Source organism: Pteropus medius, unplaced genomic scaffold (genome assembly GCF_902729225.1).
Source record: "Pteropus medius unplaced genomic scaffold, Ma_sr-lr_union100, whole genome shotgun sequence".
Classification (NCBI taxonomy): Eukaryota; Metazoa; Chordata; class Mammalia; order Chiroptera; family Pteropodidae; genus Pteropus; species Pteropus medius.
Window position 1 is genome coordinate 5478183 of NW_024342469.1, and position 27315 is coordinate 5505497.

Below are 27315 nucleotides of genomic sequence, written 5' to 3' on the forward strand. Positions count from 1 at the left end.
AATTTGAGGGTAAGGAAGTCAACTCCAGAAACATCTTTTCGAGAAAACTACTCTCGCTAAGTGGCTGTATTATGGGGTATGGAGCGTGTGTAACCACACTCTGGGCCAGATTTTTTTTTTAAGAAGTGTTCCTAGCCCTTGCTGCCCAACATCTGTAGTGACCCATCCTCATAAATAAGCTTTAAGCAATAAAGGAGACACCCTTGTCCCACATCGGGGCTCACACGGCTGACGTCAATGAATCTGACAAGCAGTAAAGTGGCTTTCTGGGCCCTTTAAAGAAACCAAGAGTAGCTCATGCAGATGGACAGGGAGTGATGCCATTTCCCTTGAGATGGTTACAAGTAGCTCGTATGGGTTTGCAAGGGTAGAAGAAGCTCTTGATGAGTTCTTCACCTTACAGATGGGCAGGGACCGGCTGACACAGACGATGGAGAAGGGCAGTGCTGGCGAGAACTCCATTCCACTGGGAGGAGAGGGGCGTTTGGATAAATGGAGGCAACTGTTCTAAAGAGGCAGCTGGCCCCTCCCACCTGCTGGGGGCCGAGAGGGCCTGTGGAGGTCAGCTGGACAAACACAGCCCTAAAAAGGCCATGGAGCAATAGCAGCTGAGAGGAATGGAGGGAGAAGCAGCGCTTGAAATGGCCTTCAGTCAGCAGTGGGGCAGGGGGTGGCTGGCACAGGTGGAAGGACAGTGCCCAGGAGGCCTTCTCCCTGCAGGGGGGTTGAGAATGGTTGAGGGTGTGGACACCAGACACATAAAACAGCTTCTCCAGGGAGGCTGAGGTCATGATTTAGGGGCGTCAAGTATCATCCTCCTATCAGCCTCTCCGATGCCCACCACCCCCACCCCTGGGTGTTCCCTGCCAGGCCTAGGTGTCCAGTCCCACATCTCCACACAGGACTGCTCCCTGTCTAAGCCGGGGATCCCTCTTCTGTTGAAATGTAGCAACCCCTGGGCTCTAACCTTGCTGCTGTTCTATCCTGACAGGTGCCTGCCCTAGAATAACCGTGAGTGAAGGAGAATGTGAGTTGGATTGGTAAAGAGCCCCAGGAAAGACTGAGGTCATAGGTTTCGGGTCAGTGGTGATCTTCTCATCCATCCCTTTCACTTGGTCCACTGAATCTTGGTCTTAAATCTTTGTGTTTTCCTAGCACCTGAGTGATAAGGGACTATAAATGCTGGGATTTGCAGAGGACCAGTAAAACACCTAGGATCGGTCCAGGAGATGGAACAAACAGGAGGTCGTATGAGGTTAGTGTAAACTGTATCATTTGGTGTTTTCCCTTGCCTAAGGCTAAAGTGTTTCCCCAGCCCCAAATTTTAGCCACCTTTCAGACTAAAGGAGTAACTTGTTTATAAAAACAAACAGGGGATATCTATGCATTAATAAATACAGGGCTGAAAGGAAAGGCAAGAAAAGGCTAAATGTATGATCGTGGGTATTGCTGAGAATGTCTACAAGGATCAGGAGGGGAAATGGGGGGAAAGCAGGAAAGACAGACGGACAATAATACAATTAGCTTCAGCAGAGAAGTGAGAGAGAATAGAAAAGAAGGGAAGAAGGGCTCAAGTATATATAAAGGAGCAACAGAGAAGCCAGCTTTAAGGAGGAATCCTGACAGAGAAAAGGGAGGTGTCATTTAAAATCTGCCTCTGAAGCCAAACCACCAAGACAAAAATTCTATGTTGTTCCTGATACTTTCTAGACTGACTTCTTCTAGAACTTAATGCCTAAAAAGAGAAGGTTGTCTCGCTTGACCAGCCTGTATGCTTCTTGAACCAGACACTGGGAAGCGTCTCCTTCGCCCAGGCTGCCCACGGGCTCAGGGCCAATTTCAGCCCTCGAATGCAGAAACGCTTTCCTATTCCTCCCTATGGGTCTGGTTCCTCTCGTAATTCCAGTTTGTGCTGTCCCATGCTTTTAGCTGTGATTTTATTTTAAGGTGACTTAAAGTCATTTTTGGAAGTAGATTGGGCATGAGTCCTAAATATAGAAACGTAGCTAATGTGGGTTAGTCTACAAGAAAGTAAAAGAAAGTAAAAGCCTGAGAGGGATGAAAAAATGACGGAAAGGGAGAGAATGAGAAAAAGCAGAAGCCGAGGCGAGTGAGACGAGTGTGAAACAGTCTGTGACGGGGACAGGTGGTAGCTTTTGGGCAGTCAATGCGACACAGACGGAAGGGTGGAGCTTTCGTCTCCAGCTCCAGGCACTAATTCTTCCTGCAGGAGCCCAGCTCTGGCCTACTTCTCTGCTGTCCCCGACCTTCCACCCCCAGCTTCCAGGGCGGGTTCAGTCCCGGTTCCTCGCCCCCTCCCAGGTCTGGCTCTGCAGCCTGTCCTTGGAGAATCTCTGCAGCCCCAGTTCTCGGGCAGGTTCAGAGATAAGAGTTACCTGTGGCTCACCTGCTCCCTCATTTTTAAATGAAACTCCCCCGGACCTCCTGAGTGAGGCGCACGGCTTTGTTCTGGGACATAAGGAAAGGAGACAGATAATGGACAGCCATGGAGGAACCAAACTTACAAGGGACTCTCCAGGGAGGGCAGTGAAAATACCTCACCCCTGAACATGCACACACACACACACACTCTCCCTACACACACACACACACACGCACCCACGCACGCACACACTGTAGACAAGATGCTCCACAAATACCAGACAGGCCTGCGGGACAGAGTAGAAAGGAAGAAGGTGGTTGGTGGTGGTGTTTGGGATGTGTGTGTGTGGAAAAGTAGGTATGTGTGATGATACAGAGAAAAGTCATCATGGGTTACTGTCGTGGCTTTCCTCTGTGTCCACGCTCACCGGAGGGAGGCCTCCATTGTCATTGAGTCGCTTGGCCCTGTAGGTCTCATAGTGGATGTTGTGTGTCACTTCCTTGAGGTCCTGGAGGTGGGTTCTGAGGGACACGGGTGCAAAGAGAGAGGGATGCGATTAGGGGTGGGAGGAGAATGAGGTCACCCACATCGGAAGTTAATACGTCACTTCATGGCCTGGCCCGTCAGGGACCAACTCCAGAGTCAATGCTCCTTCTTCAGCCCCTTTTGCTCCATGATAGGAGCTGGAATTAGGACAGAAAACTGTCAGAGAGACCCAGAGACTGAGGGAGTGGATCTGAACAGATGGCCTCCTGACCGCAACTCATTAAAACTGCCATCTGACGGCAGGGGTACATCTTACCTGATGACAAAGTCTCGAAGCAGGGCAAACTCACAGTGGTTGAGGTTTTCCACTGTGAACAAAACAGAACAGGTGGTCATTTCACTAATGCAGGTGAACTTCTGTTCGGGTCACGGAGGCATTTGAGAGAGCCGTGGGACAGGTTATCTTAACCCGTCCCGAGGTTTGCTTATCTTGACACTTCAGTGCACGTGATTTTATTCACTGAACAAACATTTATTAAGCAGCTACAAAGGCACAATACTGTTCTAGACTCTGTGGAATAACACTAACAGGAACTGTATGTCTCATTTTATAGAAAAGGAAACCAATACATGAAAATCTAAAAAACTTGGCTGGGGCCTAAGACACAATTCCTATCCTTAAAAAGCTTATAATTTGATTGGAAGACAGTAACACATAGAAAATTATGATCAAGCCATCTTTAAAATGTCTAATTTGACATAGACAGAGTGCTTACTATTTGTAAATCACTTACCAAGAATTGTGGGAACAGAAGAGGATTAAGACATGAAACTTCTAGTCTCACAATCTAATGGGTAGGACAGGCATTCTCATAAGTAATTCTAATCCAAGGCAGATAATGAGACAATTTTTTTTTTTTTAATCTCAACAAAGGGTCATAGGAAAATTAGAGAAACGTGATAAATGGGATGAACTTGGTTTTGGAATTAAAATATCCAGGTCTGAAATTCAGGTTTTACCACTAACAAGTCATGTGATCAGGGGCAAGGCAGTTAACTTGTCTGAGATTCAAGGGCCTCCTCAGCTGACATTCTGAGAAGTCACACCTACCCTGCTCCCCTCATATGAATGAGATCATCAAAGCAATTTCAAATCCTTATGACCTTCTCAAGGTCACATCCATTCAACGTAGAATGAAAATGGCAGCATCTGAACGCTTCAGCAGTTGGTCAGATCACACCCCCTTTCATGTGAAAACCTTTCTCTGGTGTTTCCAGCCCTTGTCACTCTCTCCACATTCGGAAGACCTTTGACACGTTGAGTCAGTGCCTCCCGGTCAGGTGCTAAATTCATCTTTTATTGCTTCCTGCCTGTGAGTCTCATCTTCTCAATTAGACTGCAAGCTCCTTACGGCAGGGTCTGCCTGGCACTCATTTTATATCTTACATCCTAGGACGGTGCCTCGACCACAGGTGCTTAATAAATAAGCATAATTGGCCAGCAGCCAGTTCTTCAATGAGATATATTGAATTACCTTCAATGATCCCCCAGGGAGTTTTTCTGCCGAGGACCCGCTTGCCATCCACTTGGTACTCCTTGTCACTTCCCACGACAGCGAAGGGCATGCTCTCCTGCTGATAAACCAGACACACATGCACGTCACCCTCCCACAACATGGGCCTCCAAGGGCAGGATGGTGCACGGTCCTGGGCCTCTAGCCTTGAACCACACATTTCTGATGTTCATTCGGTGATCCCACTGATGGCAGGGGTGAGGCTCTTGTTTTTTAAAAAGAGCACTGGACTGGAAGTCCCAAGTCCTGACCCTGATCGCACCCCCGCCTTGCTGGTTAGCCTCAGTAAGCCAGCTTTCCTTCAACAGAACACTTTGTACTGTTCATAGCGCTTTACGCATTTGGTTTGATCTGAAACAACTCTCTGAGCTAGCTAGGAGAGACAGATGTCTCTTAAAAGATAGCCAGCCACCCAACTGACAGTGAAAGTAACCGATGCCTCACGCTGTCTCGCACAAAACCTACTGGCAGAGGTCCACGCCCGCCAACTTGTGGGGGCTCGAAGGCCACTTTCTGCTTTTCATAGGCCCCTCCACTCTACCAGGTGGGTTGTATGTTCACCGAGAGCCAGCTGTTTGTTCCAAAACCCATTTGCTTGATGTGTACTTATTATAGGAATTGGATAAATTAACTGTCATATAAGCTGAAGACATATGAGTGTGGAGAGCGTTTCTCTGAAATTAAGGTGAATGTTTCAGAAAGATTTGATAAAGGTGAGTTGCTTTTGCATGAAGAGTGAACTTAATCTCAAACGGGCCTTGTCTCCATATGAAAAGAATGTTCAATGAGTGTGATGTATGGGTTTTAAGTTCTTTTAACTTAATAACTTAATAAAATATTTTAAAACATTTATGATTTGTATGCATCATTTTTTTAAATGATTTCTTCAATTAACTGATTAACTACTTGTCTCAACTACATCAGATAAGGGGCTTCTACTAGATTATCCACAGTTGACGGAGGAGACTCAAGACCAAAGCAAGTTGTGTGATTTGTTCCAGGTTACAGTGGGTTAGTAGAAAAGCCTAGACTACCACTCAGGACTCTGACGTAGAATCCCCAAACCACAGAAGTTTAGAGTTGGGAGAGATCTCAGGAACCACAAGGGCCGATGGTTTATAAACCAGGTTCCATGAGCCTGAAGGATTCCAGCAGAGAGCCCAGGGCCTGCTGAGAAGGCAGGGCCCTGGGCCCCGTGTCACTTAGCTAAAGGAGCTCTGTTTTTATGTTTTATATATTGGGATTCTGTCTGATGTTTAATTTGTTTAAAGGTTTCTTGTAAGAAAAAAAAAGAAAAGAAGCCTATAAGCCACTCGCCTAGTCTGACTTCTGCAATTTATAGAGGGGGAAACTGAGGCAAAGCTCTGATACCTTGGATGCCAGCCTGATGTTTTTCCTGCCTGTGCCCTTCCATCACCCCACACCCTGTCTTTGCCAAGCGCTGTGGGGGAAGAAGAGGCTTTTGTGGGGTCTGGGAATGGACAGAGGGCCAGCTCTCTGGGTGTGAGGTTCATAGTCCCCATCCTCTCCCATGTCCTTCTGGTCTGGGTCAGGAGGGTGGGCCAGGGAGTACGGCAGGGGAAAGGCAGGTAGAGAGAAGCGGTACGTGAGACACATGCCACGGATACCACGGTGCGGGGTGGGGGAACGGTAACTGTGTCATGTCCAGAGCCCCAGGCACCCACCCGGATTTTGTCATTCTCTGTCTTGTCCTCCAAATCCTCATCAAATTCCTTTTGGGGGTAGAATTCAATGCCATTTACTTCAAGCTCCTTGCGAACCTAGAGGTGAGGAAGAGAAACAAGGTAGCCAAGTGTCAGGATAATGCAAGGGCTGTACGTGTGAGTGGGTGCATGCACGTGCAAGCTGTGTGTGGGGGCTGAAGTCAGCCTTTGATAATCCACAGTTGTCTCTGAACCCCGAGGCCCTGGGCAGCAGGCAGGTCCTGAAGAAGTGCGAGCCCCAGTCACGCAAGTACCAGAGCCAAGCCTGAGATGAGGAATAGCCTGGGCGCGCAGCTCGCTCATCTCAGGGTCCATAAGATTAGGATTTAGACAAGCAGTGCCACTGAGTAGATTCCACATGGGCAGTGCTCCTGCCACTATATGTCATAGTCTCATTTGTAAGGAAGTGACGTGAGTCGCCCCACCCCAAGCGTCTCTGTTTGCCTTCTTTCAAAGCTCGGCTTAAGTCTCACCTCCTCCAGGAAGCCATCCAGGACCTCTTCAGTGGTCTTCTTGATTGTAAATTTCTTGACGGCAGGCAGCAACTGTCTTTATCCTTCTCTCGCACCCCTCTCCCCACCCCCACCTGGATGCTTTGAGCACAGGTGCTTATAGAAGACACCAATAAGGACTGCAGGGCCTTGATTAATGAGTCCAGTCCTTCAAGCAACCTAACATTGAGGAGTGGATTCTCACGTTCATGGTGATTTACGTACTCAGTGGCCTTTGCAGGTAAGTTTGGAGGTGAAGAGAAAGCAGCCTGAGGCCGCACTAACTTCCCTTCACTGTTGGTCCCCAGACATCACCAGACATCACCAGTCCAGCCTCTTCGACGGTTGAGTGGGGCAGGAGGGATATAATAATGAAGGAGAGGCGAGGGCTTGGACCAGAGGTGGGGAAGGCAGAGTGTGGACAGGAAAAGGAGGAGGGGGCCTTCTCACCCTTTGCTTGAATTCAGACTTCTCCTCCAGGGTCATGGTGTCAGCCTTAGCAATGACAGGGACGATGTTCACAACTTTGCTGAGGTGTTTCATGAACTCCAGATCAAGAGGTCGCAAGCTGGGGCCCAGAGAAGGCGGGGTGTCAGAGCCACCTCGCCCTACCAGACTCAGCCACTGCCACCATTCCAGGGCCACCCTTGGGATAGGAGGACCGGCCTGGGAACCTGGTGGAGGCTACAAGGCTGCTCCCTCTCCTCTGACAGGCACCCACGGTCTCGGCGTGTGCAGAACAGGCCCCAACTCTCTGCCCACACAGGGTCCACCATCTCCGTTTCTCTTTGAGTCCTGTCCCCTATAAGCCCCACTCAAACTACTCCTTCATGGCATCTCTGAGCTGGGATTTCTGTCTCCTGGGTGTGGCTGTGGACTGTCGTCCCCACCCATATGTCTTTGTGTCATGGTTACTCGTGTGTATCTTATTCTGCCTATGGCTCAGCGCTTCTTGACAAGCCTCGTGCCAGCTACCAGTTAGTCCTGCACGGGTCCAGCTAGGGGCTTTGTCCCACCCCATTTGAGGGCCCAGCTGCCCCCAGGCTTGGGGTCCAAATCTGGTTCCGGTTCGTACTCTAGGGGACTCATTAAGTAAGGCTATCTGCTGCCTTGCTCTGAACTTGGGTCCGGGTTCTAGAGGGATACAGCTAGCCTTTTCATTGAGTTCCTCGACCCCACCACCGAACACCTGCTGAGTGCCCGGTTCCCCAAAATGCAGGCCTGCCTTGCTTGTGCCATCCTCTCGGGAACTGAACTCTGGCCCTGCAGCCGGGCTTAGTAATTAGTTACGAGACCACCACCCCTAACAGGAAGGCTGCCTGCTTGCCCACTTGGATCTCTCCATCCTCTACTGGCAATCCCCATCTTACAGCACCACCTGCTACTCACTCACAAGCAGAGTTCCCAGCATGCCCTGCTTGCTACCAGCCTTCATTTCTAGATACCACATGCTGGGCTGGCCACCCTCCACATACCTACAGCTGAATCCCAAATCCCTTCCAAAACACCAGCCCCAATCCAGGAGCACTGTCCCTCCCCGTCTCACCCTGCTTGCTGCTGCCACCCCAGCCTTGTGCAAAGCAGGTAGCAACTGAACAAACGAAGAGCCGTCTGCTCACATATGCCAACTTCTCTCTGCTGGCAGTCATGCCATGGTGCCAGAACGCCAGTAGGCAGCATGGGGCCTGATGCTGGTGAGCTTTACTCTCCTGGCAAGGAAGTCAGATGTTCTTGGGGAAGATCTGGGGAATCATAGAGTCATGACTGTAGTGGGGCCCATGTGGCTCTCTCCAGCTGAGTCCAGGTATTGTTTATCCACTAGAGAATGGGCCCAGATGATGCAAACCAGAGCGGGGGGTGAGGGAGGGGACTGGTACATACGAGTGTCCCGTGGGGGAGATGAAGTAGAGGCAGCAGTGGACGCGAGTGTCAGGGATGCGTTTCTTCCTGGCGATGTTCACCTCCTCCTTCAGGAACTTCTCGTACTGTTCATTGATGTACTTTTCAATGGGCTCCCAGCTGGGGGATAGGAAGGAAGCAGACGGCTGTCCCAGAAGGACAGGACTCGGGAGCTTTTCTTAGGCATGGTCCCCTCACACGATCTCATTTCCTACTTCCGCTAGGGGGTCTAGTGTATCCACTGACCAACCTCTCTCAGGCCCTATGGGTGGTTTTCCTTGTTAGCAAGGCTAGAACTCCCGCAGGGACCTGGTCTTCTGGGCTGTGGGAGCCTGCAAGCCCCGCCCCACTCCGGAAAGCAGGATTCCTGGTGCCTGGCAGGATTCACAGATGTATGGTACTTAGCATAGCAACGGCACATAGAACAAACTCAGCACAGCAGTGATTCACTATTGTCATGACCACTGTCATTGTCATTATTACTTTTCTCCATCAAGGAGCATGCGAGTCACCAGAGAAGAGGGTGACCGGGCACTTTTCTAAGGTCATTCTAAGTTGTCTTGTCTCGCCTGTCAGTGGCAGACCCCAGCTCCCTCGCAGAAGCGCCACGGTCTCCATCCCTGTCAGGGAGCAGATTTCCACCTAGAACCTTCCACCTACACTCCGGACAGCACATTCGCCCCCTTCTTGGCTTAACGCTGACTGCAGCTTTGCTCTGTGGATTCTCAGGGGCTTTCTCCTCGTGGCAATTCCCCTCCCTCCCATCTCTCACTCGCCCTCTGTTTGTCCAGGCCAAGCTCTGCCACAACCTTCAGGTCAGCCTGGATGTGCACTCCGGTTTGCCTTCTTCTATCTGCCCTGCCCCGTTACCACCTCCAGCCAATCCCTTGGCCGAAATTCCCTCTACACTGTCCCCTCCACCCGCACACCAGGTGGAGGGGACAGTGTGCCCCTCTGGGCCTCTTCTCCTGCCTCCTCACAACCCCTCCCTCATCCTTCAGCGAGTCCTCTGCTCGACCCTCAGCATGGAGGGTGCGACGGCTCTCAACGTGAACAAACGTGCACTGCGTTCGGTAGCTTCCTTGCAGGCTTTCGGGTAGAAATCTCACATGCACACACATACCAGTTTTCATTGTTGATCTGGTCTCCAAAGCCAGGGGTGTCGATGACAGTCAGCTTCATTTTGACACCACCTTCCTCTATCACTGGAGAGTTAACAGAAAAGGCACCAAAGAGGTCACTCTTCCGGGTGATGCCAGGTTCCCCACTGCCTACCAGCCAGAGAGACCCAGGCTCCTTCCTTCTGCAGGATCAATTATTAGAAAAGTCAAGTTCAGGGTCTTCTCCACCTCAGCACCTTTGTTCATGCTGTTCCCTGTACCTGGAATACCTTCCGTACTTCTTTCTGCCTGTCTAAATCCCACCCATTCTGCGTCCGGCTTGAGCCCCACTTAATCCCCCTTCTGGACGCGGAGTGTAAGGAGTTGGCTCCATAGAGTTTAGGGCTTAATTCTATTCTATCTTGAGGTTGCCTTTCATTCGCCTCATTCCCCCGCAAGCCCCATTCTTCCCCCTTTGTGGCAGAGGCCCCTCTGACCAATGCCCGAGGTCCCGCCTGATCCTCACCATGCCCTATCGCCTTGATCTCCACGGTCTTGGGGATCTTCTCCTCCCGGTTCCAGCTGGAGGCCTTGCGACTCACTTGGGATTTGAAGAGTGTGTTGACCAGTGTTGACTTGCCCAGTCCACTCTGACCTGAGCAAGACAGGAGGGTGAGAGGCAGAAAGACCCACATGTCTGAGTCTGAGCCTGATTCTCTCCCACGACCTTACAGAATTCTAGAGCTGTGACCCAGGCCCTTGTTTGATGACCACTGGAGAAGGGACGGACTGACCAGGGACAGCAGGCAGGTGGAGATGGTTTCTTGAGAGAGGGAAGACTGGGGCAAACCGGTGAGATTCTACAATCTCGCTTTCCTGGAGCCCCAGGACCATTGAGAAAGGGGACCACCTCTGCATTTGTCTAGGGTGGCGGTTTTCTGTTTTGTCCTTGCTTAAGTTTTTAGTCTTTAATAATACTAAAAGTCACGACAGAATGACTTGGCGGTCTGATATGGCCTCAGCGTGTGTGTCCTTTCACAAGTGAGCAAAATGCGCCTTATATCAGCCCTGCGAATCCCTCGGCAACGCTGGCTTTTTCCCCAGTCGAAGTGGTCCTGGAAAGACTGACGTCCACCTAACGTAAAATACGTACAAGGTAACATACCTCATAAATGCAAGACCAGGACTCGAACCCAAGGACCCTCTTGGCCCCATGGCCAGTCTTTATTCTAGCGTAGCAGTTAGCATCTTGTGGAGGAGATAAACGCCCGAGAGGGCACTGTGACAGGAGGAAGCCAGGCGGGCAGGACCAGCCCTCGCCTCCACCTCCTTCACGACGGCTGCCTTTTGACTGGTTTTACACACACACCGCTACAGATTTCATTCCGAGAAGGAGTTCCACAACTAAAAGGCGTGTGAAAAACCACCGGTCTGAGCAGTGCTTCTCAAACTTTAACGCGCACAAGAATCACGCGGCAACCTTGCCACTGATGGCTGGCATCAGTATCACCTGGATGTTGGTAGGAAATGCAGGATGCCAGGTGCCACTCCAGCCCTGTGATTCAGAATCTGCATTTTAATAAGACTTCTGGATGAATCGTGCAGACAGTAAAGTCGAAAGCGCTGGTCTAGAGCATTCTTGTGGCAGATTAGGAATAGGTCCAGGCAGGGGGACAAGAGCTGTTGCCCTGAACGCCGAGACTAGCCAAGTTTGCCCCTCAGTTTCTTTACTGACACTGTGAGGAGGGAGGGAACTGGATGAGCCCAGGGATGACAAATAAGCTACATTTCTCATTCCCACTGATCGACTCATAGTAGCCACCTAGCCCAGTATGTTAAAAAGGCTACATCTGGGCTCAGTACTGATCACGTGACATGGCCGATCGGTAGTGTCTGCCATGGCGCTGCTGGGGACGGAGGTGGCCCACAGGTCTTACACTCACCATTCTTGGTCTGGACGTTTTCTAAGGTCATTTGTTCATTAAGTATTCTTGAGTGTCTGTGCTATGTTAGAACTGGAGGTAGAGTGGTGAGCGAGACATTGTTCTCACCCTCAAGGGGCCATTTAGTGTGAGGGAGGCCAAAACGTAAGCAGGCAACCACAGGATGCTGCCATAATCACTGTGAAAGAGATAACCGTAGGGTGTTATTCTAACATCATACTTAAGGGGACCTAATCCAGTCTCTCTGGGATCGAGGAGGACTCCCAGGAAGAAACAATAATTAAGCTGAAGCCCGAAGAGTGACTTCAAAGGACCCACGAGAAGCTGGAAGAGGGTGCTAGACAGAGAGAACAGTATATGTAAAGGCTCAGAGGTAGGGACCAAGCCAGACAAGGAGTGTAAACCCCTATGCTTATTGATGGGTAGCTTGAAGAGTTATGCAGGTTGGAAAAATTATTCATGTACCAGTAGACAATAGATTGAAGGGGAAAGGAGATGGAAGGAGGGTCAGTATCACTCCAAGTGTGGCCTGTGGCCAGTGTCCATGAACCATTTGCCACTGGATCTTGAGATAAGAAATCTACTGTGTCCCTAAGCACGCTGTTTAATTTAGCTGATTTTTATTTTATAGCAAGACTTTCCAGATGACGCGCACTCTGGCCCAGCTCCTTTGAGCAGCATTGAGTCAGGTGGCCGTGGTGATCCGGGTGAGGGACCTAGCTCGGTCTAGGGTGGTAGCAGTAGAGATGGAGAGAAGGGGACAGGCTTGAGAGATATTTACGAGGTAAAACTGACAGGACTCGATGATTGATGGGTTGCAGGATAAAAAAGGAAGAAAGAAGGAATATGCCTAGATCCCTGTACCAGCAACTGAGTGAATATCTCACTGAGACAGGACAAAGGTCCCTTCTTGCTCATATATTCTGTGACCTGGTGACACTACTTAGTGACCGATCAGTATCCTGGAAATCCTTTCTAAGCTTTAAAGCACTACAGAAGGTCACCAATAAGACCCTACTCCATCTGATCCTGCCCCCAGCTCTCGAAGGTGGGGAAGGACACTGATGACTCCCCCAAGCCACACACCGGAAAGCAGGCTGAGCATGGCTGAAGCTTGTGTACCCCCAGATGGTGATGGAGCTGGGCTGCCTATCCTCCCACAGCTCCCACCCTTGGATCAGCCAGTTTTGAGGGGTGGAGGGGGGTCAGGCCTGTGTGATCAGCACAGTGAAATCTTCCCTTCTAGAAAGAGCTCATCCTAGAGGAGCCAGGACTGAGGTCATCCTCGGAGAGAATTGGGAGCCTCAGAGCTGCCCACCACCAGGGCCTCCAGAGACCCCACAGCCTTTCATACCGACGACCATGATGTTGAAGTCGAAACCGGTCTTCATGGTCTTCTTGCGCATCTGCTCGATGATGGTGTCGATGCCGATGTAGCCCAGCAGGTTGGAGTTGATGCTGACGGGCTTCATGGGCACTGCCGGCTTAGGCCTGGGCTCAGGCACCAGCTCTGACATGGCTGCGTCCGTCCTGGTCTCTGGGAGCCCTGCAAGGCCAAGGTGGGAGGGGTGGGCTGCAGAGGTCACATGGAAGCCACAGTGTTATCCTCCTGATACAGAATTATACAGAGTTGGGCCTGGAAGGACCTTAGATGTCATCTGGTACAGGTCCCTCGTTTCACAGATGAAGAGACTGAGGCCTGGAGGAAGGACTTGCCTAAGAACACAGAGCAAGTCAGATGCAGGATCTGGACCAGAACCCAGGCTGTCCAGTTGCTAGGGCCACTTCAAAAGCAGTCACTGCTCCCAAGTACATCTGTGGTCTAACCCAGGGGTCTCCCCACCTCGGCACTACTGATACTTTGGGCTGGGCAATTATTGTGGGCGGCTGTCCTCTGCATTGTAGGGTGTTTAGTGGCATCCCTGGCCTCTACTAGGTGCCAGTAATAGCCCCCAGTTAGGACAACCAAAAATATCTTTAGACAGTGCCAAGCGTCCCTGTGGGCCTACTGGAGAACCACTGATCTGAGAGCTATCTCAAGGTATTCCAACCCGAGTCGCGCCTCCCCAGAGGGCCACGACCGGTCAGGAGGTGGACCTAACATCTATTGACTGTCACTGTCCTCAGCTGCTTTGTCTTTTAGAAGCAAATAGGGCTACTTCCTCTCTGCAGAGTGAGCGTCACTCCTGTCTTCCAGCCTCGGTGTCCCCAAAGTTCCACAAGCACCACTGCAAAGTTGGGAAGTCTGTGCGCTGAGGAACCCCAGATACCCTCGTAGCCATTATTCTGAATCTGTGGGAGGAATAAGTCTCCCCTTTTGAGCAGCGGGTAGAGGATGAGGCCCAGGTGGGGGCAGTCACTTGCCTGAGGTGATACAGTGTGTTCTTGGGATGGCGGGCGGCAGAAGGAAGGGGAGGCTGAGGAACAAACACCCCTTCTCCAGTGGAGAAAGGTAAGCATCCCCAGGGTCTGGCAGATCATGGGTCTGGCAGATCATGGGTATGGCCACGTAAGAGAAATCTGTGTGTTCCTGCCTCACGCCACTGTCCACTTGGGTAGGTTCCAGCCTAGAGCAGCTCCTACAGCCTCTCTGGTCCCACCTGCCATTTCCCCATCCATGAAATGGGGTGCTGTGGTGAAGTGGGAGGAGCCTGGCTCCACTGCTGGCCAGCTCTGCAGACTTAGGTGAAGCAGCTCCCCACTATGAGCCCACGTGGTCCTCTGTAAACGGCTTAGGATCATGGTCAAGGCCGTGGTGAGCACTACGTGAGATGTGAAGCCTAGAAGCACCCACACAGCGTCTCACAGTTCCAGCCCCTCTTGCCCCTGCCCCTTTTGAGTTCACGGGCTTGTCAGGGAGGAAACGAAGTGGTGCACGTGACAGCACTTGTCAAAGGGAGGTGCCCAGATGCTAATTACACGGCATGGTTACCGGACTCCATGCTCCCGAGGACCCCTTCCGGCTTTGCCATTCTAGAATGCTATGGTCCGTGTGGGTTCCGCCCTGCAGTCTCAGGCTTACAGGAGGACTGATGGAGCAGCAGATGGGTACGAAGGAGAGGGAACGGAAGTGCTACCCTCCCCCACCCCCAAACCAGCCAAGTCTGTTCTTACACCCCCACCACCTGGTCCTTCCACGGGTGCTGGCAAGACTCCCTCACCCAATGGGAAACTGTTCTCTTGTCACTCCCAGGCACAGCCAAACCTGACAAAGCTTCGGGACCTCCCCAGGGCCTGGCTGGGCTCCCTCCTGCTTCCCAGGAAGTGGCTGTCAGGAAGGCGGATTGGCGCAGCCCGAGGCGGCTGCTGACCCTCACAGCCAGCCTGCACCCGACTTTCCCCGCGGGGCTCCCGGCCCCACTCAGCACACCTGCACTGGGAGCCAGCACCCCATTTCCTTGCCCAGCTGCTCACACGCTGGCCCTTTTCGATTCCCTTGGGCTTCTACAGCTGAACCCATTTGGTCTCCACAAGCTGTGATGTGAGAGAGATCCACCTGTGTGTGTGTAGGGAGGTTTAACTCATGTTACAGACCTGGAAGGTGAGTCTTGCACTTATTTACAACAGTTTTTATAAGTATTCTTATAAGGTGTGTGTCCTCGCCATGGCCTGCAGCTTCCTAAAAGAGCATCCCCAAAGACAGACCCTGGCTTTGAGAAGGGGCTTGCCTACCAGACTTGCCAAGCAACTTCTGGGGGCTCCAGCAGACCTGCGGCAGGCCTAGTAAGCGAGCACAGATCACCTTCATTCTCCCGGCATGCACCTACTAGCTCCCACTGTGCGCCCCGGACAGAGCACCCGCTGGCAAGCACCCCTCGCAAACACATGCCAGTTACAGGCTAACGACCACCACCCACCACCACAGAAATGCAGCCTACAGCGGGTCGCTGGGTCACAGCCTTTGCTGGAAGACACTTGTGCACTGGAGCCCCGGCTCTCCTCTCGCCATCTGCTTTCCCATCTGGTGATGCCCCTCCTCTGTGCTACCACGGCCCCCTGAACACCTTGGTACTTGTATCATTCATTCATTCATTCATTCGCTCATTCTTTCACTCCATCCCTTCCAAGTCTCTTCATATGCTGTCGAATGGGAGCCTACTCTAGCCAAACCCTAGATTAAATGTCAAGGACGCTTTTGGACCCCAGACAAGGTCATTGCCCACAAGGGCTCACTGGCTGGTGAGGGTGCCTGCCAAGGATACAAAGACCTCCAGGGCACAGGACAAAAGCTGCTCTGGAGTTGAATTCTGTAGCTCCATCATCTGCTCCTACAGCCTCTCTGGTCCCACCTGCCAACCCGCAATGGGCATCTGGCTCAGGGCTTGACTCCTGGCTGGGTGACGTCTGTGAGCCTCAGTGTTCTCCTCAGGAAAATGAGGATGGTACCTACCTTGCCTGGTTGCTGCGAAGGTTAAACAAAAGCATGGACATAAATTACCTGGCACTGAACATGTGCTAGTTGTCACCCTTCTTCAGGGCAGAGGCCATGTCATATTGATCTCTGGGCCCCCATATACCTAGCATAACACAGGCACTTGGCAATGAATGAATGAAGAGTGAATGAATGAATGAATGCCTCGCTGAGAAGCAGGTGTCCCTTCAGACCATCACCTTTCTCCTCCCTCAGAGACTGCTCCCCTGGCAGAACAGCTGACCGCCAGCCAACAAACAGCTCTGGTGCAGACCACAGTCAAGGGGGTAGACGCTGTTAAGAGACCTGCCCCTCCCCCACAACAAGGATTGGAGGGGGCTCCCCAAAGGTGGGGAAGAGCTCAGGATGGGATCACAGCAGGATGTAGCTCAAGTATGCCATCCTGCCCAAACAGTCCTTGGGGTCCCTCCTAGGCTCTCAGCTCTCCTGGGGCCCTGGAGAGAGGGGATCTGTCTGCAGGCCCCCTGCCAGGAGCCACCTGCACTACCAGTGCTCCAGGGAGAGGCATTGTCCACCTGACTCTTCCCTCTGGCTGAGTCCCCCACAGAAACAGCACCCCCATCCCCATGCCAAGCAAGGACTCTGGTGCTTTCTTTAACAGGCAAATGAATGGCTTTGTCTTTGTCCCGCCCAGGGACACCCGCCCCTCAGTTGGGAAGGTGGCAGCAGGGGAAGGAGACCTTTCCAGAATAGCACTTGCTTCCTTGGCTTAGTGGGGTGGGGGGTGGGGAGGCTCTTCCTTCATTCCTGAGCTGCAGATCTTCCCCAGACCCTAGCAGCCTTCCAGCCCCACCGGCAGAGGCAATTCCAGGCAACCCCAGCCCCAGGCCCTGCTCTCAGAAGAAGAATCACAAAAGATATCTTGGTCCTTTCCCACTGTCAGGAGCAAAAGGCCCTGGGACACCCCCTTCCCCCATCCCAGTCCTCTGGAGGCCAACGAGTTCCCTTGGAGACCACCAGCTGGTGCCTGTCTGTGTGTGGGGGAAGGGGTCTATGTGTCAGCGCACAGGTCTCTTATCGGGTGGTAGGTGGCCCTGATACCTGTGCGTGGTGGGCATGTGGGCGCGGATCTTGGTGCGCTTCAGTGTGGGGCTTTCTGTGCACATGGGTCCCCGCTTGTGCGTCCGTGGGTCTCTATCTCCTCACGTTCCCGTGGGTGCATTTCTCAGAGCATGCATATCTTGGGGTGTGTGCCACCGTGTGCGCGTTGTATCCGTGCATATGTCACCGTGCGTGGGCTCCTCGGCGCAGAAACCCTCCCCCAGGTGGCACCTCCAGCCGGGATTTTTCGGGGCCGCAGCCTCCTCCCGGCGGGCGCGGGTAGCCCGACCAGCCGCCCTACCTTTGGACATGAATCCTCCTTTGTCTCCGTTCCTCCCGGGAGATGCTCAGGGCGCGGGGCTGCAAGGCTGAGCGGGGCGCGGGCTCCTTCTGGGCCGAGCGGCCCCTGCAGCCGGGCCTCGCCCCTCCGTGCTATCCGCCCACCCGCCCGGCCCGTGGCCCGGCCGCGCCACCCCTGCGCCCCGCGCCGCCGCGCCCGCCCGGGACTTCGCCTCCGCTCGCTCGGCGCCGCGCCGCCCCTGCCCGCGCGCACGGATGCCGCCGCCGCCGCCGCCGCCGCCGCTGCCACCCACACCACGTGACCCGCGCGCCCGCCGGCCCCGCCGAGGGCCCCTCCCCCTCCCACGGCGCCCGCGCTCGCACTCGCTCCCCGCCTGTCCGCACGCGGGAGCGGGCACTCGGCCCCGGCTGCGCACGGCCGAGGAGGCGCGCGGGGGCGCTGTGCCCGCAGGCTCGGGATGCGAGCCGGGCCAGGGAAGGTGCCGGCATCCTAGTCCTGGTCCCTCCCGCTCAATCTGGCTCGGGCCTCTTACCCTCTAGGCTGGGGCGGGCGCAGGGGACCGGTGGCGGCAGCAGGCGGCGGTGCGCGCGCGTGAGTCACGCGGTGGTTGGGAGGTTGCGCTGGCTCAGCGCGCTTCTGCCGAGGCGCGGGTGCCTGTAGAGCCCTGAGTCAGGGGCCCAGGTTCCAGCCTGGCTCCGGGATGATGGACCCTATGACCTTGAGCCGGTCAGGAATTTTCCTGAGCCTCGTCAGAAAAAAAAATCTTTCACGCACTGGGTCAGCATTAAAGGACAGCACGTTGCCAGGCCCTGGGGGAACCGGGGTGAGGACAACCATCCCTGCCTGTCCTGGAAGGGCCCTCCGTCTAGTAGGGGAGACAGCTGGACTGTCCTCACGCAGGGGCTGGCGTATACACAGGGGACCGTGGGGGCCATGGAAGTGGGCACCTGAGGAGAGGGGGATTGTGGAAGACTCCTTGGAGGAGGTGAGGGCCAAGATGGAAAGACAAAAGGAGGTAGGAAGGAAAAAGGGGAGGGCACTCTGCAGAGAGGGGCCAGCAGAAATGAGAGCGGCGTGGTGTTGGTGGACAACTCAGAGCTCCCAGGTGCAGCTGAAGCAGAGAAAATTCCAGACAAGGATGTAGAGCTAAGAGGCTGGAGAAGTTCAAAGCCTCAGAAGTCAGGTTAAGGAGCTAGACATTAAGGGAAGACAATGGCAAGTCATCAATGGTTTAAATAAATAGAAAGTGCTGCCATCAAATGTGTCCGTTCCGGCGGCAGCTGTGTGCAGGGAGAGCCCTGGGGGAGGGCTGTGGCATCACAGGGCAGAGGCATGGAGAGGAGGGGACAGTTGAGGTAAATCAACAGAGTTCAAAATAGACTGTATGGGACGAAGGCGAGAGAAAGAGGAGGAAGATACCCAGGTTTCCGGTGTGGCGGTGCCCGCGGCTGAGAGACTAAGTCCGGGGAGGGCAGGGGTCAGGTCAGGAAGAAAGGGCGTGCTTCTGGGCATGCCTGAGAGATGTGGCGGGGCGGGGAGGGAGTCCGGCCCTGGGCTAGCTGTCCACACCTGCATTTCAGGAGAAGGGCTCGGCTGAAGACGGAGGGAGCACTGAGGTCACAGGGAGGTATGAAGACAGAGCAGGGGCAAGCTCCCCCAGACTGGGTGTGCGGTGCGATGGGAAGGGGTCCGACACCCGGAGCCCCAGTGAGGGCATGGGACTGGGTGCTTTTCAAGCAGCTGCCAAATCCAGACTCTCTGAGCCTTGGAAATGTTGGGAAGGAGAATTCTAAGATCTGGGTTCCTATTAGGTTACTGCCACCAACCAGCTACATGACTTGAGGCATGTCACAGCCTCTCTGAGGCCAAATGAACATCTAGTTCTGTGTTTACCTATTTTTAGTTCCGGGTAGGACTTCCATATATACAAGTCTCCAACTCGCCTTTCAGGACTGAAGGGCTGGGGGTGGGGGACCAAGAAAGAATTTTGGATGAGGCACCTTTTAAGCAACAGATATCTTCCTGAAAGGCTGAATGTGAATGACTTAGAAATTCTCAGGTGAGGTCAGTAGTCACAATTAGAGGAGCAGAGCAGCGACGACTCTTAGATCACCTCTTATTGAAGTGCTGGTCTGTATTTTCACAGAGATGCTTGGCTTTAAAGCTGGACTCACCCATAAACCACCTGATTATTCCAGCGCTTCAGGGAACACTGAGACAAGCCTGAGGATGCTAACGGAAGGACTCAGCATAATGGCTCCTCACAAGTGACACCTATAGCCCTTCCTTCTGCTGACTTCCCTTAGCCTGACCTCTGACTGGCAGGCTAGGACCCTTCTCAGGCGTGTCCCCAATGTTCTGCCCTTCGGCCCTTACTTTTCCCAGCACACATTCAACTCTGAGCCTTAGAGAGTCCCCCCTCCCCTTCCACCTAATATCCACGTATAAATCCATCTCAGGCCCAGCCACCACCACCCCCGGCAGCAGCCCGGCACACGCCCAGCCAAGCTCTTTGCATTTACCTTTGGTTTCTCTGGCCAGGTCTGTGGCAGCATCTGCTGTAGAATGGTCCAGGGCTGAGTCTGTGCTTCTGCTTGACGTTAGTGGGTAGGAGGTACTGTCCGATGTGGTCAAGTTAATGTCACTGTCCATTGTGGTCTCCCCAGTGGCTGGATTTAGGGTGGCCGGCTCAACCAAACCCGTGGCTGTGCCCAGTCTGCTTGTGTCCAAAGCAATAGAATCCATAGTTATGTCCAGCCTGGCTAGATTCGCTCCCGCCAAAGTCAGGGCTGGGTCCAGGCTGGCCGTGCCCCGCTTGACCAGGTCTGGGGCTGCCAGATCCATGGTTGTAGCCCCCGGAGTTGAATGTGGTTTGGCTGTGCCTGCTGTAGTTATGGCTGTGCCCAGCTTGACCGGGTCTGGGGCTACCACATCCTTGACCAGGCCCCGCCTGGCTGTGCCCACTTTGGTAACCAGAGCAGGGAACTCTGTGCCTGTGTCCAGTCCGGATGTGTTTGGTGTAGCTAAGGTGACAGGCAAGCTAGGTCTGTTGGCGGCCATCATGGCTAAATGTCTGTCTGTGCCTGGCCTCATCGTCTCCAGATTAGCCAAATCCATGGCCATCGCAGGCCTCATGGTTGGGGTGCCCCTTTGGAGATGCAGCCGGGGTCTCGGGATGCCCCTGGATCGGGTCCTGCCTCTTCCTGGGGAAGCTCTGGTAGGCACGTGGGCAGTCATTGGGACAGGGTGCCCCTGACCCACTGCGGGGCCCGGCAGCTTCTGGGCTAATCGAGATTGGAAAGGTAGGGCCAGGTAAGAACTCACCAAGGGCTTCTCCACCACAGGCACCCTGCCGGGTTTGGCCAGACCTGGGGTCCCTGGGCCCTCGGCACGGACCCTGCCCCCTGGCACCAGTGTCAAAGAGGGCGAATCCCCAGTGGGCAGCCTTTCTCTTCCATGGGTGGCAGCCTCCCTGCCCAGGGTGGGTGCCTCTTCCCAGTGAGGAGGTAGGGGCCATGCCTGGCTGTTCTGACGGAGTGTCAAGGAGATAGAGCTGAGCTTCCTGTGGGGAAGATTGTCGCCCGTCTCCTGCGGGGGCATGCTCTGGGTCCTGGCTCCAAGGCCCGGTCGGCCAGAGGCCTGTGGGATGTGGCTTTGGGAGAAGGCATCCAGACGGATGGTCTTCCTGAGGACAGGGATGAGAGGGGACGCCCCTCCAGGGAGCTTTGAGGGGCGGGTAGGGTGCCCCAGCAGGCGGCTGTGGGAGAAGCAGGCTCCAGGCCCCGGGGCTTCGTGCGGCTGCATCTCAAAGTCGTGGTCCATCCAGGTCTTTCTTCTTCCCCTGAGGCGATCAGCAGAGAGAAGGGGACAAGCAGAGGTGAGGTCCTCCGGCCTAGAAGTGCCAGCCCTCCCTCTCCTGACCAGCAGGTAGCACCGCTAGGTCTGAAGGGGCCTCGTTTAGAGGACCGTCAAGTCCTCGGTCAAGTACACGTGTCCCTTCCTCCAGTCCTCCTGTGGCTCCTGTTCCATACCTACACCCACCTTGCGTGCATGGACCCTCTCACACGCATACCCACCCAGGTATCTCACAGATGGGTGTGGAAAAGCGTTCCGACAGTGGCGGCATTCAGTGAACAGGCTGCCCCCGGCATGAAGGAACTTGGGGGCGGGGGGGAAGTACCTCTCCTTTTGCTTGAGCCTGAGTGTGGCCTGTCCTCTGAGGACAGCTCCGGGGGGTCACATACACGTGTTCAGGAGCCCTGGAGAAGGATGGCAGCTATCGGAAGCTTATCTACCTCTGTCTCTTCTAGAAGGGGCCAGAGGGCTCTGGGTTCCCACCGACGACAGCCAAAATAGGAGTCAGGCATCCAGGTAGGAGGCTGAGGGATGAGCAGTTTGGCTTGGGACAGGGTCTGCATCTGGAGTTCCTGCCCGGAACTGGGAAAGGGCCCTGGGTCCGCCCGCTGCTGGAGCCGGAACCGGAACTAGAGCTGAAGAGGACCCCAGAGAAGGTGGGGCGTAAGTCGAGAAGTAACGAGTGCGTGCAGGAGGACCCCTGTCCAGCGAAGGAGTCCAGTGCTGATGCTCCAGGGGAACCTACCACGCGGAGAAGCTGGCGGGGCTACGTCAGAGGCGAGCGTGAAGGGCGAAGCATTAGCTCAGTCTTTGGTATCAGAGCAGGGAGGCTGGGCCTGGGTTGGGGTAAGTCACACGGGAGGCCCAAAAGTGAGGAGTGTGGCATCTTTCTGAAAATCCACCATAAGGATTTCTAGGCTGTGTCTGGGAAAACAGGGGAGACGAGGCTGCAGGTGCACGGGGCCCAGGCCAGGCCACAGCAGTGCTCAGGCCCTGGAAGATGACCCCGGCGACCTGCAAGCAAGTGAGAACGGTCCCTCTGGGGCAGTGCGATGGAGGAATGGGAGGGGAGCAGGATGGAGGCGAGGAGGTGAGTCGAGGATGCTGCGGAAACACCGTGGGCTGGAGAAACCGCAAAGCGCAGCGGTAGAAGCAACGGGGTTTCCTGCGGTGGGGGGCGTGGCAGGGGCGGGGCCGCTGGCTGGCGATCTGCGTGGATGAGCCATTCCCGGTGGTGGCCGGCTGGTGCACATTCTGGCCTCCATGTAACTCGCCCTCTGGAACAAAGCTGTTTCTGTTGCTTTCAGCACTGTAGGCTGGAACTTGATAGTCGGGGGCGGGGCAGGCCAGGGCTGGCAAGCGGGGCTCACGGGAGAGGGGGGTGATCCTATAGCCGGGTCCTGAAGGTCTGGAGCAGGCGGTCTTCACCATCCTCACAGTGGCGTCCCAGCCCCTCATCCCTCTCCAGCCACATATTTGTAGCCAAGGCTGTGCCAGCCTCCATCGCCTCTCCACTTGGCAGCCCTGCCCTCCTGCCCTTACTCACAACCACACGTTCCCCGGGCGCACATACCTTCACCTGAGCTTAACCGCAAGCATCTACCCCCGCGTGCATACACACACAGGGAGCAGGCTTCCTGGCTGCGAATTCTGAGACCTGTTTGTTCTAATGTCATCAGATCCCCGGTCCGTCACTACGCGTCCACTCTCATCCATCCTTTGGTCTTATCTCTCCTCCCCATCCCCTGGACACACACAAATACCCACCTACCTTGCCTAGAAAACAAGAAAAGTCCAGTGGTCCCCAGTCTGGGAAGCTTAGGCTGGTGCAGGCCCCTCACCTCTTCTGTACTCCAAGTGTGGCCATGGCGACCAGTTCAGGGGCCTCGTCCCTGTGGTCCCCTCACGGGCTTCCACTCAGCCTTCAGGCCACAGTCCCCAGGCTGAGGGCCCAGTCCGCTCCTGACCTATCCCACCAGCTACATCCCCGGCTGGGCTGGGCTCTGGGGCAGGGAGGGGCCGGCTTCGCAGGAGTGGGTGGCAGTGAATGGCTGCTCTGAGCCTCTGGAATCCCAAAGGGCCAGGGCAGGCTCATAACAGCCAGGCTGGGCTGCCCTGGAGTCAAGGCCATCTGGGGCATGGTGCCCTGCTGCCTGCCCTCCTAAAATCTGCTCTGTCACCCACAGACTCTGAGCCCTGGAGAGATGCCACCAGTGAGAAGGGGGACACTCCAAATATGGCCACACCCAAGGGCTCCCAGAGCCCGCCTCACCTCTGCTTTCCCTCCGCATTGCCTCCATACCCTGTTTAGTTCCGCGACCCTCAGTTCATCTTACCCTTCCGGTACCTGAGGTCTTTCCTCAAGCAAGCCGAAGTTTCTGGAGGTTAAGAGGAGGGACTGTCTGCTTCAACGACTATTCCCTGAGCCCTTGTTTGTTTCAGCTGGGCCCTGTACGAAGGCCCTGAGGATGCGAAGAGAACCCAGCCCTGGGACTGTGGAGACCCGCGAGGCCACCCAGCCTGGCTCTGGCATTGTGGGCCTGGGCTGCGCACGCTCGTCTTCAGCCTCTATCACAGCAATAGCAATCATAAAAGATGGCGAAAATAATTGCTACCGTCTGCTGAACACCTACTAAGTGCCAGGGCCGGAAGGAGCTCTCAGTCAGCTCAGAGAGACGAGTGTGCAAACACCCTTACGGTAACCATGATACAACAGTGACAGTAGGCGACGCCCTCCCAGCACTCACCCTGAGCCGAGAACTAGGCTACACATTTTCCTGGCATCTCCTTTAATCTTCACCTTGTCACCTGCTCTTCGCTGACGAGTATTGTCTGGTCTGATCTCTCCTGTGTGCTGCTCTCCTTAGCGAGTGAGCTTCTGAGCCACGTCGGTCAATAGAACTTTCTGTGATAATGGAAACGTTCTATATCTGTGCCATCCGATGCGATAGCCACGAGCCACAGGCACCTATCGAGCACTTAAAATGTGGCTACAGTGACCAAAGGACTGAATTGCTTATTTTATTTAATTTTAATTAGTGGCTAGCTGATTGGATAGCACAGTTCTGAAGGGCTGGGATTTTATACTTCTCTGGGTCCCAAGGGCCTGGCAAGAATCAGCCTCAGTAAATTTCTATAGAATCAATGAATTGATGAATGAATGAATAAATCGTGAATGTGTGGATCTAGGACTTTCCTGGGTTTTTTATTCATTCTCTCCTGGTGGAGCTATAGGTTTTTAAACTTGGCTGTGTTCTGGTTACCAAGGCAACCGGCTGGCTGTCCAGTGGATGGGGGAGGGGAGCCATCTGGAGTTCCTCCTTCCCTGGTTTTGAGGCCTGAAGACCAGCCTGACTTGAGAGGTCGGAGGAGAGACAGCACGTCCTGCCTGGCCAGACTGGGCAGGGGCAACCTTACTGGCCACCCACCACTACGCTGCGTTATCTCCAAGATGCAGAAATTCCGAGCTGAAGTCAAGGCCCTGGGTCCTCTCTTCACTTTGGCCAACAACTCATTGTGCAACTCTGTCAGATTACTTGCCTTTCTGGGCCTCAGGTGCTTTTTCAAGTAGGGACCAGATGCCCTCATATGGTTTATTCCAGCTTGAAGATCTAGAATTCCTCCATCTCGCTCCCTGCCAGGCTGTTAAGGCCTTCAGAAGAAAGAATGAGACCTCATTCATCTCTTTTCCCCCTGCCCATCCACCCAGCTCTCTCCTCTGTGTTGAGGGGCCTTAAGGACACTGTCTACCCAGTAATTACTGCAGGCCTGGGTTCAGCTGCCCTCTAGTGGCCCAAAGTGGTAATGACCTCCTCCTGTCTGCACACAGTTTTTTCCCCACCAACGGATTGACAGGACCGGAAGTGGCCTCAAAGGACAGACCTCCAACCAAGCAAAAAATCATCGTAGTGGCTTCCCAGATAAGTGGCACAGCTGGGTTTGTTACAGCTGTGTGACTTTAAACAAGTCACAATCTCTCCGAGCTCCCATTTCTTCATCTGTAAAATGGAATCTATGTCAGTCAGATGGGTTCAGTTAGGCTACAGTAACAATTCCAAAAGCCAGGGGCTGAAAACAAGAAGGGTTTATTTCTCACTCATGCCTCATGTCCACTGTGGTTTGATTCAGCTGAGGCTCTACTCCATGTCATCTTCACTCTGGGACCCAGCAGCCACCTTCAGGGGCCACTGGCCATCGTGACAGAAGGAAGGGGAGAGAGCTGAATCGTACACTAGCTAAGAAATGCTTTGGCCTGGACTCACGTCCGATCATAACTGACTGGCAAGAACTAGTCGCATGACCCACCCAACACGAGGAAGCCATGGGGGGTGCGACCCTCCCAAGAGCCAGAAATATTTGGTGAACAGAACTGCTGACCCACGTGCGTGGTTGCAAGAATGCAGTAAGGGGCGTGATGAGTTCACACCCCGTTAGCCATTAAAATTGTTGCCTTGTAATTCCGATTGCCGTTTTTATTTACCCTCATGATGTCCTGTGACTTTGGCATCAATGCCAGCTGTTTACACCTGCAGGTACAGAGAGGGAAATGGGTTTGGCAAGGTTTGTACAGTGAATCAGCAGCTGGACACCCAGGCCTCCAGGATCCAAATTCTGAGCCCCTCCCACCTTATGGGGTGGGGCAGAGGGGCTTTGCCCCCCTCCCTGGGGTCCTCCCAAAGCTAGTCTCTCAGCCTTCCCAAGCCCTTCCCGCTCCACCAGAGTGGAAAACTGAGAGGGTGGAACAATGACTAGCCTGTGCTACCACCCCTCACCCGCACCCCCCGCCGGGGCTAGAGTCAGAACATTGCAGCCATTCCTACACAGGGACCCTGCACATTCCCGCCTTCTCTCCCCCTGTTCTGGGCTTGGCCCAGACACACCCACCATATCCTGACAGCTCTCAGATGGTGGGAAAGAAAAGCTCCCCGGACTTGGCAAAACCTCTCAAGGCATTTTAAACCCCTGCACAACAGCTTGACCCCCCAGGAAGCCTTCAAGCCTCTCTAAAATCTTAGTCTCTAAGCAGATGGGTAGCCTCTGGCAAGACTTCCAAAGAAATCGGCCCCATTCATCCAACAAGCATGCTTTCATGGAGGCCCTGCCCAGTGCCAGGCAGGCTGCGGGCTGAGACAAGGAGCTGCTACCGCTGCTCTCCACAGACATGTGAACAAAATCACTACACAAGATTAGTACTGGAATGGAGAAAGCTGCCAGTGGGGTCAAGAAAGGCTTCCTGGAGGAGGTGGCAATGGAAGGCCAACAGGTTTTCTCTCCGGACGTAACGCTTACTTGAAAAACCACTTTCTGGCTGTGCAGTCTCCCCTTCCACTACTTACTCAGCGGCATTCTGTGCTTCACCCACATGACCCCACTCACCGTTCTTAGAAAGGACGAGGTTGTCTCCAGCCTCCATAGCGTTGCACTTGTCAGTTCCCCTTCTCCTTACAGGGAAAACTCTTATTCAGCCTTCAAAACCCAGCGCGGCAGTTAAGTCCTCCAGGAAGCCTTTCTTGACAAGCCCCTTCCCCAAGACGCGGGCGCCGCCTCAGTTCTGTTTTCAGCTTCTCGTAGATGCATCTCTTGCTGCAATTACAGTTTTGTGACTTGTCTCTTTACACATCTGTCTGTCTGTCCCATTTTTCAGCTCTTTTGATTCAGGGCTGTGTCTTCTCTGTGTTTGCATTTTATTATGATGATGATTTATGCCTACAGCACCTGGTCTTCCTAGGTGGTCTCCCATCCAAGTACCAACCAGGCCCAACCCTGCTTAGCTTCCAAGATCAGACGTCGGGTTTGTTCAGGGCGGCATGGCTGTAGACCGTGGACCGTGGTGCCACTGGGGCATGAACCCAGGACCTTCTGCGTGTAAAGCAGATGGGCTGACCGCTACACTAGAGAACCACATCCTGTCTTTGCATTCTTGATGCCAGGCCTACTGCTGGGATGGAGCAGGTATGTGACACCCCTCTGTGGGACTCAAGAAGCTAGCTGTATGACACACAGCATTTATACAGGACTTTCTTCCCGACTCCCTCCTTTGACGTTTGCCGAAGCAGGCAGGGCAGGCGTGATGGGGAAAAACAGCC

General features: G+C 54.0%; 1 protein-coding gene and 1 pseudogene across 3 annotated transcripts; both read right to left on the reverse strand.

The window, feature by feature from the left end:
* Nucleotides 1-17931, reverse strand: SEPTIN3 (septin 3). Of its 3 annotated transcripts, none has more exons than XM_039863314.1 (11): nucleotides 17907-17931; nucleotides 12955-13146; nucleotides 10184-10312; nucleotides 9681-9762; nucleotides 8540-8677; nucleotides 7109-7226; nucleotides 6129-6224; nucleotides 4405-4504; nucleotides 3186-3237; nucleotides 2811-2904; nucleotides 1-714 (listed from the first exon to the last, which is right to left on the reverse strand). In XM_039863314.1, exons 2-11 carry the CDS (start codon nucleotides 13115-13117, stop codon nucleotides 649-651), a joined length of 1038 nt encoding a protein of 345 aa, XP_039719248.1. In that variant the 5' UTR covers nucleotides 13118-13146; nucleotides 17907-17931; the 3' UTR covers nucleotides 1-648. The 3 variants fall into 3 exon arrangements, with proteins under 3 accessions (XP_039719248.1, XP_039719247.1, XP_039719246.1); XM_039863313.1 differs by lacking the exon at nucleotides 17907-17931 and adding an exon at nucleotides 17375-17549 and having other exon boundaries at nucleotides 4405-4501; XM_039863312.1 differs by lacking the exon at nucleotides 17907-17931 and adding an exon at nucleotides 17375-17546.
* A 9001-nt stretch (nucleotides 17932-26932) lies between these two features.
* LOC120603079 (uncharacterized) lies at nucleotides 26933-27048 on the reverse strand (annotated as a pseudogene).
* Nucleotides 27049-27315: the final 267 nt, after the last annotated feature.

Excerpts from the sequence above, each read along its gene's own strand:
- SEPTIN3 (XM_039863312.1), bottom strand. Across the intron at positions 6,225-7,108 it reads AGTCTGAATTCAAGCAAAGG|GTTCGCAAGGAGCTTGAAGT; the intron begins GTGAGAAGGCCC and ends CCTCACCTCTAG. Across the intron at positions 2,905-3,185 it reads CTTCGAGACTTTGTCATCAG|AACCCACCTCCAGGACCTCA; the intron begins GTAAGATGTACC and ends CGTGTCCCTCAG.